Raw genomic sequence first — 16,515 nt, forward strand, 5'->3', positions numbered from 1 at the left:
GCCCGGTCCATATAAGATTTGCAAGAAGCCTACACAGAAAGTCCATATTAAAAATTTGTTCAAGTTCGGCCCAAGTTAAGCCCTTTATTGGCCCACAGGAAAGTCCAATTGTGGCAACGCAAGAAACATAGCTACTGTTTCTACAGCCTGCAAGTTCATCAAAAAAAAGTATTATCCGCATGCGACTCATACCTGGTTATTTATCTGAGAGTACAGATTTTAACAGAGTATTTTTCGCTTCAAGCAGCGCACAAACCATATGCAGTACTGTTTCAACTCTATAGTCCGTGCGCTACGTGAAGCCAAAATATCTCTGTTAAAATACTTACCCTTTATCTGAAGCAGCAAAGAAGCTACTGCATAGCTCTCTCTTCGCCTCTCCGTGCCATGCAACAGTAGCCGCTTATTTGGCTCCGCGCACCACCGACCTCAGTACTCTGCGCATTGAATTCTGAAGGTAATTTCTCAGTTCTCATTGATTTTACTCACTCCACTTCTCTCTATTTTCCGTCAATAGCGTGTTGATTTGAGATAAAATGGTGACTGTGTGTAACTGATTTGTTTGAAGGTTTCATGTTTACAATCATTACAGAATTCGACCTGCTTAGATCTTCGACTATATTACTTTTCGTAATTTCTCCAGTGTTTTAATCTATTGCAATTGTTCCTAAATAAAAGAACGGGTACAGTACAGCATACCAGTATCAGAGCGAGTAGCATTATATCAAGCCAAAATTATCCATATGGTCTATGTGCTTATAATTTGTTTCTCGCTGCAAATGTGTTTACATTTGTATATGCGTCAATATTTTACACTGGATATTTGCGAGACCATCCCTAGTTTTTCTTAAAACCCTGCAGTATATGTTGTCTATATCGAGCTGGGTGCATCAGTTCTCCTGGTACTTATTAGATGTGTAGTTGTTCACCTTAAATCTAGCTTATGGTCTTTTGTTTTATTTTATGAATTTGTAAGGAATTTAGAGACTTAATATGTCTGCTTACATCCAAGGAAAAAAAAATATAATAAAATATTATATATGTATAAGTTTATCATATCCTAGGTTTTTGAAATTTTTATATTGCTGTATCCGCATCCTAGTGGATAAAAACCATATGAGTATACGTGCAAGATTGACTGGAATATTGGTCTCCCAAATCAGACGGATAAACGTGGATTGTCCATCACCTGGTTATGAAGATGCTTACTGTTAGATCTAAAACATACTATACAATATATTTACTTTTCCCAGCGCGCGCTTTTGTTGATCTGGTATTGCTTTCCTATTTTAACGGTGTGCTCCTCTTTTCGTAACTTTGTAAGGTTTAAGATGGGTCTAAGCAACTTTCGTAGAGGTAGAGATAATTATCTGGTCTTTATTAAGTCCAAGTTATTCCAATTTTGGTTTTTGTTTGAAGTACTTGTAGTGTTTTTACTGACAAATTCAATGTTTTAAACATGGCTTTGGTAGAGAACAAGATTCAATGTTTTTACTGACAGTAAATTCTTTTGCTTTTGTAGTAAATAGCAATTTCGTCTATTTTGATCTAAGCAAGATTTATTATGTGTATAAATTAGATAAACTCTAGGATGGATGATACTAAAAAGTTCATCGATTAGCTATTTTTTTCATTATTTATAGAAATGCTGTACTGACAAGTGTAAGCAAGTATCAACTCTAAAGCTTTTCAGTCCTTGCTAATAAGTTTCATTTCCCTAAGCTGCCAATTGAGTTTCATAACACATAATTTCATTTTCAATTTGATTTTAGTACTTTTATTAAAACAGTAATTTCTTCTTTTCACAGGTAAAACTTTTTACCAAATTGGTCCCTCATGGAAATAATTATTGGTCATTCTCATAGACATGCGCTTGCATTTGCATCTAGGCAGTCACATCCTTTTTTAAAAAACTGTCTTCTCCTGAAAAGACTGCCTATTTCAAGTGTTTCTGCATACAATAAATCAAGCTATGCCAGCAACAATCCCAACAATTCCCATAATGCAACACTTAACCTCTCAAGCCTAGACGAGAGGCCAAGCTCCATAAAGAGGGTTAAAGTTTTTAACCCTGCAAAGTTAAGACCTTTGACCAGTTCACCTCTGACCAAAGACAATCCACCAGAGCTAAAAAGGGATCTTATAATAGATGACTCTCTATTCTCTGCAAAGACTTTCGCTGAGCTCGGTCTCCCTCCTTTGTTAATCGATCGGCTTGAGAAGGTTGGTCTAACTGTACCAACTGAGGTACAATCAACTGCAATTCCAACCATTTCTCAGAATCATGATGTAGTAATTCAATCATACACTGGGTCTGGTAAAACCCTAGCATACCTCTTGCCCATTCTCTCTGAAATTGGCCCACTGAAGAAACTTGAAGGGGAGGAAAAAGAAGCTTTTGACAAGAAACAAGGTGTAGAGGCGGTGATAGTTGCTCCTTCAAGAGAGCTCGGTATGCAAATTGTCAGAGAGGTTGAGAAGCTACTGGGCCCTGAAGATAAGAGATTAGTACAGCAGCTTGTTGGTGGTGCAAATCGGTCGAGGCAAGAAGAAGCTTTGAAGAAAAACAGACCATTAATTGTTGTTGGTACACCAGGTCGCTTAGCTGAAATATCAGCAGCTGGTAAATTACATACCCATACGTGCCGGTTTCTGGTCTTGGATGAGGTTGACCAGTTATTGTCTTTCAATTATAGAGAGGATATGCATAGAATTTTGGAGCATGTTGGGAAAAGAAGATCCGGGTCTTCCCGGTCAGGTGATATACTAGGACCACTTGCCAAACGGGTTGAACGTCAGACAATTCTGGTATCAGCAACAGTTCCTTTCTCGGTAGTTCGGGCTGCAAGGAGCTGGGGACAGGACCCAGTTTTGGTGCGGGCTAAGAGTGTGGTTTCTCTAGATTCACTAGGTTCTGGGCCCGGGCCTGGGTCCCTCCCTGACACAGCTTCTTCTAATGCTGTTACACAAGGAACAATAGATAGCTTGCCGCCTTCACTAGAACATTATTACTCTTTATCTAAGCATCAACACAAGGTCGATACAATACGGAAGTGCGTGCATGCATTGGATGCAAAAACTGTTATTGTGTTTATGAATAATACCAGGCCAATTAAAGATGTGGTTCATAAACTCGAGGCACGTGGAATGAAGGCAGCTGAGTTGCACGGAGATCTAGGAAAGTTGACCAGGTCGACAATTTTGAAAAAATTGAAAAGTGGTGAAATTAGGGTTTTAGTGACAAACGAGCTGTCAGCAAGAGGGTTGGATGTGCCTGAGTGCGACTTGGTAGTCAATTTGGACATGCCGACTGACTCAGTTCATTACGCACATCGAGCGGGTCGAACGGGTCGGCTTGGCCGGAAAGGAAGTGTGTTATCGATTTGTGAAGAGAGGGAGGTTTTTATTGTGAAAAAATTGAGGCGGCAATTGGGGGTGGGAATTAAGCCTTGTGAGTTCAAGGAAGGAAAGATGCTTATTCTAAAAGAAGAGAATGTGGAGTAGAGATTTGGCGTACTTGTTTGATAAGGTTTATTACGAGTAAGATACTTCAATCTTTTTTTTTACAAGTTAATAAAAAACATAATCTTGTGGCTCTATACTGTGAATTTTATATCTATTTTATATTGGGCAATATAATTAGTTGTAGCAAGTATAAGTCTGATAGCTTTAGTTCACTTCCAACAATGCATGAATGATACTAGTAAATACTTTACCTGTAAATCTGTAATCATAGGGACTGGGAAGTCACTTAAGTCAACTATACTAATTTCATTTATTTTTCTTTAATTATATGTGGAGTAGGGTTGAAATGCCTTGTCTTTCACATTCTTATATCCGTTTTCAAAGTCTAAACAGTCGACTTGAACCGTTCAACATGATCTCCATATTAAAATGTAAGCAAAGACCAAGTTTTATATTTTTTGGAAATTTTTTTACTATCTTTTTAGATAAATACAAAATTACTGATTTTGGATGGTCCAGAATCTTTTGAAATACAATGATTTTGTACCTATCTAAAAAAATAGTAAAAAATTTTCAAAAAAAAATAAAATATAAAATGTGGTCTGCAAGCACACTTTAATTGGAGATCATGTTGAGCGGTTCGGATTGACTATTTGGACTTTGAAAAAAGAAATAAGGATGCGAGACACAATTGAGTCATGAAAGGCAGGAGTCATTTGAACCCTGCTCTTATATGTGGTACTATGTTGTTCAACTACTTGTATCCAAAGAGGCCTGGAGGTGTTGTTCAACTATACCAATTTCATTTATTTCTTACAATTATTTATGCATTTTGGATAATATGTTGCTTTTATCTGAACTTTTATAGGAAGGCCTAGCCAGATACAGAGTGTATATTTGGGGCCTTTATTTGCCATCTTTCCACTCCTCAACCGGTCAACGCGTTAGTGGCGCTTTGCATTGCAGGAAGTACTAGTTTTGTTGCTCTTTTGTTTGTTTTGAGAAGAATATTGCTCTTTTATTTGTTAAGTAAGAACTTGCAACGGTAAGGGACTATAATTTCAAAACATGTGTCAAATATTAGTAATATTAGAACAGGTTTTGGAGTGAACTAAAAGAGAATTAGTATTAGGAGTTGTTAATTGTAAACCATACTTATAGAAGGAATGTTATTGTATGCTTCATTTTTATTGACTAGAAATGAGTAGTTTTGAACTGAATATCATATTGTAAAATTTCATAAATCAGATGTGAACTAATTCTGTAATGATCAGCACAAAGAATTAAAAAAAAGCCGTTACTTTAAATTGACTTGGGAATCAGTTTGATGGTCTAATTAAATTGAGGATTTGACATTTTGGTGGCAGAAATATATCAGTATAATAATTCAAGTGAAAAGCACTTAATCCTTCTCTTTATCCTGAAATATATCAAAAATGATAACTTAATATATACCATTGAGCATTTTTTTAATCCATTTAAAAAAAAAAACACACACACACACCATAAATTATGGGGAATTCCACATATACCGAGGCCTCCAAACCAATCTGCCCTATTCTTTGTGGGGCGGGGGGAGGATGCGCAGATTAGTTTGAAGGTTTATCAAAACCTAAATATATTTCATATTACAGTGTATTTTTGGGTTCTTAGGGAGCCGTCAAGCCAATCTATGCCCCCCCCTCCAAAAAAAAAAAAAAAAAAAAAAAGACTGTAGATTGACTTGGCGGCCGGGTAGATGTGAAACTCTCCCAAAATCAGGGTGTTTTGGTTTGTTTTGAAATTTCCATTCACGAAGTACATATAGACATGTATGATGTACCTACCTCGTGAATAGAAGATGAGTGAGTCTATGGTAATATGCATATTACGATTTTGTTTATAATACGGATCAATATTTTTATTTTCAAAATCCTAACGGTCGATTCGAACCGTTCAACATATTTTCCATATGAATATGTACTTGCAGACCAAATTTTATATTTTTTAGAATTTTTTTACTATTTTTTAAGATACATAGAAAATCACTGTTTTTGGATGGTCTAGAATTTTTAGATCAAGTGATTTTCTAACTATCTTAAAAAATAGTAAAAAAATTCAAAAAAAATATAATATTTGGTCTGCAAGTACATATTCATATGTGGAACATGTTGAACGGTTCGGATCGATCGTTAGAATTTTGAAAATAAAAATATTGATCCGTATTACGGCCCAATCCGTAATATGCATAGTACCATAGCCTCACTCATAGAAGATTGCTATGTATGTAGCAACTGAGTGTTAAATAATTATGTTGCAATTAAGTGGCGCATGAAATCAAGCTGAATCAGTGGATCCAACAGATCAAGAATTTATGCTTATTTTCACTCAACTTAGATTTGTAATCTATTGTTAGGTAAGTAAGATAGCTTGGATAATATCCCGGGAATTAGACCCCTAAACTATCATCCCGGGAATTTTGGGCTTCAAAATTTCATATTGAATTAATAATGTGTACCAATCCTCTTTATTTTTTCTTTTCTTTTGAATAATCAGTAAACTCGTACTTCAGTTGCCTCTAGGGATGCAAACGGATTGGATAATATCCGATCCGGATCCGTATCCGAAAATTTGATACGGATACATATACATATATAATTTTAAATTTTAATAATTCGTATCCAAACAATAGATATATATCATATAATTTAATATGAGGAGGGTTCCAATGCCTCATTTTTTTTCATACCTCAAAATACCTCATATTTTATATTTTCGTTTTCAAAGTCCAAATTGTCAATCCGAACCGTTCAATAAAATATTTATACTAAAATATGCATGGAGATGAAATTTTATATTTTTTGTAATTTTTTTGCTATTTTTTAAGATAGGTACAAAATCACTATTTTTGAACCGTTCAAAAAACAATGATTTCCTACCCATCTTAAAAAATAACAAAAAAATTCCAAAAAATATAAAATTTCATCCCTAATCATATTTTAGTATGGATATCATGTTGAACGGTTCGGATCGACAATTTAGACTTTGAATATGAAGAAAATAAAGATATAAAATATGAAGTATGATGAGGTATAAAAAAAATGAGGCATTGGAACCCTCCTCATTTAATATATATATATATATATATATATATATATATATATATATATATATATATATATATATATATATATATATATATATATATATATATATATATATATATATATATATATATATATATATATTATAAAATTATTTATGTATATATCTACAGATTCTATATCTGATCCGTATCCGTCTAATATGTATTTGAAAAATAAAAACGGATACGGATATGATTTTACCACTATCTGATCCGTATCTGATCCGTTTGCACCCTTAGTTGCCTCCGTGTCAAGTTTCAAGAGTCGTCACCGGTCAACTCACATTAATATTTAAATTGGCCCTGACCAAGTCAAGCTATTGTCAGAAATTTAAAATACTATTTAATTGTAAGATATTAAAGCTTAGTTTTCATTAATTCAAATGGATACTCGAAAAGAGCCAAAAATAGAGAAAAATTGAACTTTGAGAGGGATAATTTGGCATTTATTATTATTATTATTTTTATAATTTTAACAATCTTTAAAAATCAAATTTAAATATTCATCATTATAAACATGATTTATATTTATCAAGTTTATAAAAAAATGGCAAGGTTTAACATGAAGTCTTTGAAGTTCTAATGGTTCAAAATTAGCAGTCTTAATGTATTATCAAATGATATTCAAATTAATAGGCTATTTATATATTTTAAAACAATTTTTTTGTTTTGTTCTGTGCAATTTTATTTAAATTAACTTAAAAAATTATTATTCAGGTAATCATGCGCATTGCCATGTACTAATCCTTGCTCGTTATTGGTAGTGCACCAATTGCAATAATCTCAATGACATAAGAGATGGGCTACGGTGAGTTGCGAAATAAAGCGACTATTTTACTTCACACTCATAATTTGCGATTTGAAAATCCAAACGACCGATCCGAACTGTTCAACATGATCTCCATATTGAAATGTGCTTGGAGACCAAATTTTATATTTTTTGGAATTTTTTTACTATTTATTAAGCAATTTTGAAAATCGCTGATCCGATGGTCCAGAAATTTTTACTGTTTTTTACTGTTCAAAGCAAAACAGCAGTTTTCAAAATTGCTTAATAAATAGTAAATAAATTCCAAAAAATGTAAAATTTGGTCTCCAAGCACATTTCAATATGGAGATCACATCTAACGGTTCGGATCGGTCGTTTGGACTTTCAAAATAAAAATACGGCGTAAAGTAAAAACACATTTTACTTCGCAACTCACCGTAGCTTATCTCTATAGCAACTATATATATATCACGAATTATATAGCCCCAAAATGGTCAATTTTCTCTGTAAAGCCTATTTTCCGAGCTTTTTTTTTGAGGAATAATTTTTTTTTTCCGAGCTCAACTACCTCCTAATTAATTTCCAAATCAGAACATGGCACAGGACCTAATTTAACTAGCTACCTATTCTATGTCCATCCACATCTTTAGAAAAGCAAATAGAATGTCTAAATAAGAAGTACCGAGAGGATGAAAACAAGTAGAGATGTGAAAGGTTTGTTTTGATAGTAGCTAGTCACATTCATGCCACCGGTTGTTCGTAAATATATAGGCATATACACACACACACTGCGCATGCAAGAAACGATTGCCTCCTGGTGAAGAAACTTAACCCAAGTGGTTCAGTCTAGTTCAACTTGCAGTTGTTGCTGATCATTGATTTAATAAAATATTTACCGCGATGACTGTGGCTTTCTATTTTAAGCACTTTTATTGAGTGAGGTTAGGGCCGTACAAAACCGCTCAAACTCGTAACTCGCTTTAATTCGCTCATTTACAACTCGAGTCAATTTCAACTTGAGTTGGTTGACTCGTTTAATAAATGAGCTGAGTTTGAGCATACCCTAACTCGCTCATTAGCAACTCAAGTTACACAAAATTCGTCACAATAAATCTTATTCACTTCTAAATGACTTCTAAGTTGCATGCTGTTTGGATTTTTTTGTTTTGTTAATTATTTTTGAATTGTTTGTGTTTAATTAACTCTTACTAAATCATTTGATTATTGTTTGTATTTAGATAAACTCTTATTAGTATATAACTATAACTAAGAAAATTGACTGGTTAAATGAGTTATAAACTAGTTGTAAGCCAACTCGAGTTGGTAATGAGCTAAACTCGAGTTGGCTTTATAGCTCGTTATTGACATCCCAACTCGAGTTGACTCGCTCATTTACTAAATGAGTCGAGCATGAGTTGGAGGTAACTCGCTCAAACTCAGCTCATTTACAGCCCCAAGTGAGGTTATGGTACTATGCAAATTGCACATAAGCCTGGACTATGAATTCATATTTTTGTTTTTAAAGTTCAAATAATCAATCCAAATATTCAACATGATTTCGTATGTGAATGTATATACTTGGAGATGAAGTTTTATACTTTTTATATTATTTTATTATTCTTTATAGCATCTACATCTCTGGTATTATGAGAGTTCATAATCTAATGTGGTAGTTTTTAATTCAGTTTCAGGGATATGAGAGAGTTTCTTATTAAGAAACTGTTTATAAACTCCATGCTGACTAAATGATTGGCTCAAATTATTTCTCCTTTATAATTTATTGATGACGTGGCTTAATAGAACTTTAAAATTAATTTTAGAGATGTGAGAGTTAGAAATTTTAAAGATCTTAATTTTTAAAAAGTGATTAACAGTTATTTAGAAACTCGATCATTTGAGTTGTTGAGATGTAGATGCTCTTAGATAGGTAGAAAAATAACTGTATTTACAGATTTTGGACCATTCGAAAGTAGAGGTTTTCTAGAGTAAAAAAATTCTAAAATAAATTAAATTTGCTCTATAAGTATATATTATTTGGATCAACTGTTTGAACTTTAAATTTTTTAAAAACTAAGATATGGATCCACAGCACATAGCGATGTGCTCATTGCAAATTATCATATCTCACTCCACTTTTTTTTTTATTAAGTATTGTAGCACTTCAATATGTATATATTTTTTTGGAAGATTTTGTGTGGTCCTTTTGTTTCCCAAGCAACTTTTGATTATTACAACTACTTATTGATCATTAGGCAAGTAATTAAATAAATTTAAGGTGGATGATGTAGCAATTGATTATGGAGTAAAAGACAAAAAAATAGTGTCAAATTACTAGTGCAAGCGTTCTTTTTGTCACTCATGTACAAAATTCAGATGCTCATATAGGTAATTAAGGTAAACAATCCCTAGCAATATATTATCGAAGAGCAAACAATTAACGTTTCATCATTCCTAGCTAGTTTCTTTTATATTATGTTACTTACTAAAACCATCAGGTGTCAATCACTTTAATTAATTATGGGCTATAAAAATGATTGTACAACCACCTCCACTCACAAATGGTTCAGGATAATACTTTTATATATCCCTAGCTTCTAGTAAACCTCGCCGGCTCGCCCCCCTCCCCATCTACTTGTTAGCTAATTTATGGTAAATGAATCGCACCGAATCAAAGGGGTATCACAGGGGTGGCAATGAATCGAACCGAATCAAACTTATTTTAGTTTGAGTTTGAGTTTGAATAAGATTCGAATCAAACTGGGTTTGATTTATTTCAAATCAAATTAATTGCGAACTACACATTTTTCAAATCGAAGTCAATCAAATTATGAACTACAAATTTTTTTAACAGCTCTAGTTATACCGGTAATTTATGCATTAGTGTTCTTCTCACGAGACAAAACTCACATGGTATTCACACTAATGTATTATAGGCTAGTTTAAGATTTTCTTACCTTTTACACTGCTAGATTGATTAAAATCATGACATGGATCTAGTCAAATGGAACTTATTCCAATGTTAGTTTGTTACGCTGCTGAAATACTTTTCTATTACGAGTTACTATTATATTAACAATTTTGAGTTATGATATAAGTTTGGTTTTTTGCATTATTAAAATTAATGGTTGAATCCGTTAGTTGTATTATTTGAGATTCGAACCTAAATAGTTCGCGAATTAATTTCAAACGAATTATCCAATTTGAGTTTGATTTGAATAAGATTCGAACCGAACTAGATTTGATTTATTTCAAAACAAACTAATATCGAATCGAACTAAACTCAAGTCAAATCACAAACTAGGAATTTTTTTTGCCACCCCTAGGGTATCACATCAAAAAAGTTGAAATTATTTGCAAAATATAGGAGGCAGAGGAACATAAGCATAGCACTATATTGGTCATTAATATTTGAAATCAATCATGTGATAGAACTCGGATATTTGCATGCAAACTATAAGTTTAAACAGACGAGTAATATCATTATATCAACAACATGGGCCTTGTAATTTTCACAGCCATATTTTTAACAGAAAAGTTGAATTCCTTCAACAGATGATAACTTAATTAATTTATATATACTGAAAAAAGAGAGGCATGCATGTAGTTTTTTTTTTGAGAAAGAAGAGAGGCATATAGCTGCATCTTTTTAGCAAGCACCTTGGTGAAATGGGTAATTAATTAGGCATGCCATGCATTAATACTAAACAATTAATTAAACAGAATCAGTATATACACACACACTCTAAAAAATTTAACAACTAGAGAAGATTTATGAACTGTAATAATCCACCCTTAATTTCATTCTTATAATTCTACGAGCATTTGGTCTGCCAGTTCATATTTTACAACATTCTATACATTTTTACCATTCTATTTTAATCTACAAAAACACAGTGTATGATAAACTAAACAAAACACAAGATTGATAAAGCACTTAGATAGCTGCTACCTTATTAATTTTTTTTTCATTTATAGTTTAACATTATTTATTTGCGGAAGCGTTCTAAGAAGCGACGGTACTCTGATTCCTGGCGCTGGAGGCGGAGGTTGTCGTGTTGTTTCTTGATGAAGTTCTCAACACGTGTGAATAGATCACCGTTGGCCACCACCAACACATCTCTAGTTCTCCAGCCTGTATCTTCTTTGCTTGCTGTCTCCTCCATTTGCTGGTCATGTGCTTCTGGTTCTTCTCTTCCGTCCTTGTAAGTGGCCGACTTCTTCAGCTCTGGCTTCATTCCAACCTGTTATTTACTAAGCTTAGTTCACGATTCGCTATGTAATCATAACATGATACATATGCATATTAAGGGGCGCCTTAATAAGTTCGATGTTTCCATTAATCATAACATGAAGATCTGATCATTATCTAAAACATCAAATGATCTATATATTATACCTCATCTGCTCTCTGCAGACGCCGTTGGCTCCTCTCCCATGTGTCACTTTTCCTGAGTGATGGCTTCCGCGCTGAAGCTCTTGAACGCCGCATCATGATCGCCTTCCACGTGTCGTCCATGTTTTTCTCCTTTGTCACCTTCTGATCCTCTTCTCCAACTGTATATACATGTGTTACTTCCTTCTTTCTCAGCCCTGGAGTCTCAGGAGGAGAGGATAGATCATCAGAACACCGCATCATGATCGCTTTGCACGTGTTTCCGGCCATATTTTTCTCATTTGTGGACACCTTCTTACCGTCTTCTTCAACTGTATTTACATGTGTTATTACTTCCTTCTCTCTAGGACCTCGCTCAGCATGAGGGGATAAATAATCATGCCACCTGTCCAAAGGAAGGGATGCAAGTATCGGGTGTACCGAGTCAGCTTGTGGGTCCGAGTGGTTTGGATGCCGGGATGAAGAAAGCTTGTATACTGAGAATATAATGGCGTTGGCTGCGAACCAGAGAACGAGGGGAGAGTAGCGGAGTAGGAGGAGAGAAGAGAAGGTGGCGATGCACAGTATAGTTGAGTAGATTGTTTTGAAAGAGGAGCAATTGGGTTTGGAGGTGATCAAAGTGGATAGAGTATCCATGGCATGAGAGATGGTGTGGAAGGTGTGAGAATGGTGCTATTATATATATAGCAGGAGGAGAAAGTAAGAGGGGATTTGTGATCGGTGAAAATTTAGATTTTTTTTTATATATAGATTTTTATACAAAAAGGAATATTACAGACGGATTGTTAAAGAGTGCATTCTTGAATAATGAGTACAAAAATGTATATATGTGTTATGAATTCATATTTTTATTTTTTTTAGAAAAAATAAGAATCATATGTATATATATATTTTTTTAATTCTAACAATATATTTAAACTGTTAAATATGATATTCATATGAAAATATATTGAAAAAAAATATAATATTCATATGAAAAAATATATTTGGAGCTCAAATTTCATAACATTTATAATATTTTTACTATTTTATTTTAGCTTGATAAAATTTGATCTAAAATTTTGAGATCATTCGAAAACAGTAATTTTATACTTATCTAAAGTGCATGATAGTATAAATATTCTAAAATATATTGTAAATTAAATTTGGTCTTTCAATATATTTTTATATAAATATCACATTTAACGTTTTGAATCATCTATTTAAAATAAAAAAATAATATATATAAATTCATAGCATGAATTAATCTATAATATAGATATTATCAATTTACCGTAATATATGACACACACACATATGTGGCGTTGGTCGTTGGATGTATTAATTTCCATATATAGCCTCATTCTGCAAATATATACAAGATGATGGCTTTGGATGCATGCATTAATTTTCATTGAAATTAATGTCGTACTAAGGTCAAATCCTTATATATATATAAATGATTACTTGGATTCATTTTTTTAATCAGCTGCTTGTAGATATATTTGTTTATGCTGAGAGATCTAAGATATTTTATAACATTATGTACGACAAACAAGCCTGTTGATATAATAAAAAATTTACTCTGTAGATATTTAGTTGAAGTTAAAAAAAAATTAAGGTTTTATCAGTAAAATATAAATATATAAATAAAAAATAAAGAAAAAATTTCTAGTGTACCCATAAAAACTTTTAAAATACCTTATTTTCCCATCAAAACACAATAATATCCAATATCCTCACAAAAAATTAACATATTTTCCTTTATTCTCTTTTATTTATTTAACTCATGATTTAGTTATTTTAAAAATTAAAATGACAATTATACCCTCTCATTGTAAAAGAAAAACAAAAGAGAAACATGGCAGGTTATGTTATGCATAAGATTTTTGGAATTAAAGAGACGGAGATATAACGCTTGCAACAAATTCTCCAACCTGCAAGTTCTCTAATCTCTACACTAAAAAAATAACAAAATATTAGCCTAGAAATTGTGCTTCAAGAATAAATTCTCCTAAAGAGATGCTGGCCCGATTTTCTTCTCCTACAGAGATGCTGAACCCCAAACTGTATGTATATGAATATCTAATTTCACAAAAATTCAAATACACATTCAGATTTCTGAAATTTTTATTTATACCATAATAAAAAAAATAAACCAAAACACTTCTGTTGATTAGATTTCTAATAATACCGAGACCGTTATATAGTTTGGTAGCCCCAAAGACTGGGGGCCGCCAAATGCCCCTGCGGCTTCAGTTTGAAGTCCGCCGTTGTTTAGCGGCCCCAACTTTTTTTTACAGAAAAATTATTAACTAAAAAAATAAAAAAAGGGCCCAAGTTTAGCAATCCTTCGCTAGCATAGAAACCACTTTTTATTTTTATTTTTTAGTTAATAATTTTTTTTTTAAAAATAATAAAAAATTGGGGCCGCCAAACCGTTTGACGGACCTCTGGCTGGAGCCATAGGGATATTTGGTGAACCCCAGTCTTTGGATCCATCAAATGTCTCTACGACTTGAGAATTCGTTGAATTTCCAAAATTCTGGAATAATTTGGTTTATTTTTTTTCTTATGCTATAAATAAAAATTTCAGTTCAAATTCGAACGAACAATATTCAATACGTAACCATGGATTTATGGATGCATGAAAGATTTACATGTTTGGCGATTCATGAAAACCTAGGGTTTTTAACAACCGCGACTCTCCTCTGACTCCCCTTCTTCTCACTTCATTCGATTCTACCATTTTCACTTCCTAAAATCTTCATTCTAAAGCAACACCTCCTCTCTCTCAATTCGATCTTCTTCAGCGGAGATGAGAATGAGGGAGAGGAGAGGAACCGGAGTCGAACAGAGCCGATTAGAGTCGATCAGAGCCAAAAGTGCAGTATCATCGAAGTTCAGAGCGTAAAGTTTTTATCTCGATTAGAGTGCGATGGTCAGGGGCGGACGCAGGATTTTTGTCAGGGCGGGGCAATAATCGGATGCAAATAGCTTATCGGGTTCAAATCCAATAGCTTATCGGGTATAATTCAACATAACAAAAAAAAACTACCAATCATTATAAAAAAAATCCTAAATTACTTGAAAAAAATCAACAATTCAACATCTATAGGGCATTTGAAATCAACATTTTGGTTCAACTTGGCAGCCTCTGCCTTTGAATTAAAAAAAAAATATTTTGGTTCAACTAATTTTCGATATTTGGGATCAGCGCCTATTTGGGCTCTGCTAATTTGTTTCGCTCAGAGTTTATATGAGCTCCGTTCCGTCTATTAGAATTCCAGAATGGGCTACAAGGGGGCAATTTGAATTCCAGGGAGGGGCAGAGGTCCGAAAAGCATATTTTTAGCACTATTTTGAAAAATCCAGTGGGGGGCAGCTGAACCCCCCTGTGCTACAGTGGATCCGCCCCTGGCGACGGTGATTAGATTTGATCTTCATTGGAGCGTGGCGGCGGTTGAAGAAGCCAATCTGATCGTAGAGCGAGATGGCGATTAAAGTATTAGAGTGATCAACATCTCGATTGGAGCGCGACTGTAAGTAGATCCGATTGTCGTCAGAACGCGGCGGTGGTCGAAGAAGCGGATCTGATCGTGGAGCGAGATGATGATTAAGGTATCTTATGAGAGGATTAGAATATTATATTAGTTTAGATGATTTTATGAGAATAATAGAATAGATTTAAAAATTATAGTCATTTGTAAATTGTAAATATGTCTTTTATCAACAAAATTATAAGTAGATTATCTTAAAAAAAAAGATTTACATGTTTATTAATGTTTGTTAATTCCACGCAGAGAAATTGAAATAATCTTCTTTTTTTCGGATGTCAATCACTGTTAATTTTAAAAGTTTCAATTTTTCAAAGTGAGAAGTCCAAGGGAGGATTCATGCATGACTCTGACAGTTTTGACTTGTTGAATTTCTTTTTTTTTCATTTTTCTTATTTTGTGTGAGTCCATTAAGCAGTCACGCCGAATTCATACAATGAAAGAAACCATTTTAAGAAAATGAATCTATTTATATATACTTTATTTTCAACGGAGACATTTTAGATTTTCATACGAAAATCGTTCTTCAATTTAGTGACAAAAAATAATAAATATTTTTTTTTATAAAAAGTTATAACTTTAAAATTAAAAAAGATATTAAATGGTTAGTGACTTCACCTCCAATCTATTATTCATGCAAAAATTTACACTTGCATGTTTGAACTAAAATAGAATTTTTTTTTAACAATTTACAGAGTAGAAGTTCATGCTTATTTTGAAACTAATGCTCATTTTAAATAAAATGTGCAAATAAATAAGTGCTTACATGTAAAGTATATCCGTTAAAAATAAGATACTAGAAAATGCTTGGTTTCTTGTGACTTGGGGTGTTCATTGGGTCTAGTTTAATCGGTTTTGAACCGAACCGAATTAGTTTAGACTAAACGGTTCGGTTATGTTTGCTTTTTAAACCGAATTATAACTTCAGTTCGATTCGGTTTGAAAATTTTCCAAACCGAAATAACCGAACCGACCGAACTTTTATATATTATGAATTTGATAAGGACCGTCCTAATTTATTTCTTAATACCCCGGTTTATTTCATAATCAATTGCTTTAAATACTTCGGTTTACTTCTTAATATCACAATTTATTTCTTAATGCCCCGGTTTATTTCTTAATATACTTCGATTTATTATAAATCAATTACTTTAAATAAAACAATTAATATATTTCGGTTTGAACCGAACAAACCGAAATAAAACTTTGGTTTGGTTTGGTTTAGTTG

The 16,515-nt window shown here is 33.1% G+C and overlaps 2 protein-coding genes across 2 annotated transcripts; one reads left to right on the forward strand and one right to left on the reverse strand.

The window, feature by feature from the left end:
* Positions 1–304: 304 nt before the first annotated feature.
* On the forward strand, positions 305–4,666 carry EMB1586 (P-loop containing nucleoside triphosphate hydrolases superfamily protein). The gene is made up of 3 exons (XM_078310860.1): positions 305–457; positions 1,809–3,540; positions 4,334–4,666. The coding sequence occupies exon 2, from the start codon at positions 1,837–1,839 to the stop codon at positions 3,502–3,504; it is 1,668 nt and encodes a 555-aa protein (XP_078166986.1). The 5' UTR covers positions 305–457; positions 1,809–1,836; the 3' UTR covers positions 3,505–3,540; positions 4,334–4,666.
* Positions 4,667–11,227: 6,561 nt separating this feature from the next.
* Positions 11,228–12,387, reverse strand: LOC144561396 (uncharacterized). Its single transcript, XM_078310362.1, has 2 exons — positions 11,755–12,387; positions 11,228–11,599 (listed from the first exon to the last, which is right to left on the reverse strand). The coding sequence occupies exons 1-2, from the start codon at positions 12,385–12,387 to the stop codon at positions 11,345–11,347; spliced, it is 888 nt and encodes a 295-aa protein (XP_078166488.1). The 3' UTR covers positions 11,228–11,344.
* Positions 12,388–16,515: the final 4,128 nt, after the last annotated feature.

This window comes from Carex rostrata, chromosome 11 (genome assembly GCF_964058835.1).
Source record: "Carex rostrata chromosome 11, lpCarRost1.2, whole genome shotgun sequence".
NCBI lineage: Eukaryota > Viridiplantae > Streptophyta > Magnoliopsida > Poales > Cyperaceae > Carex > Carex rostrata.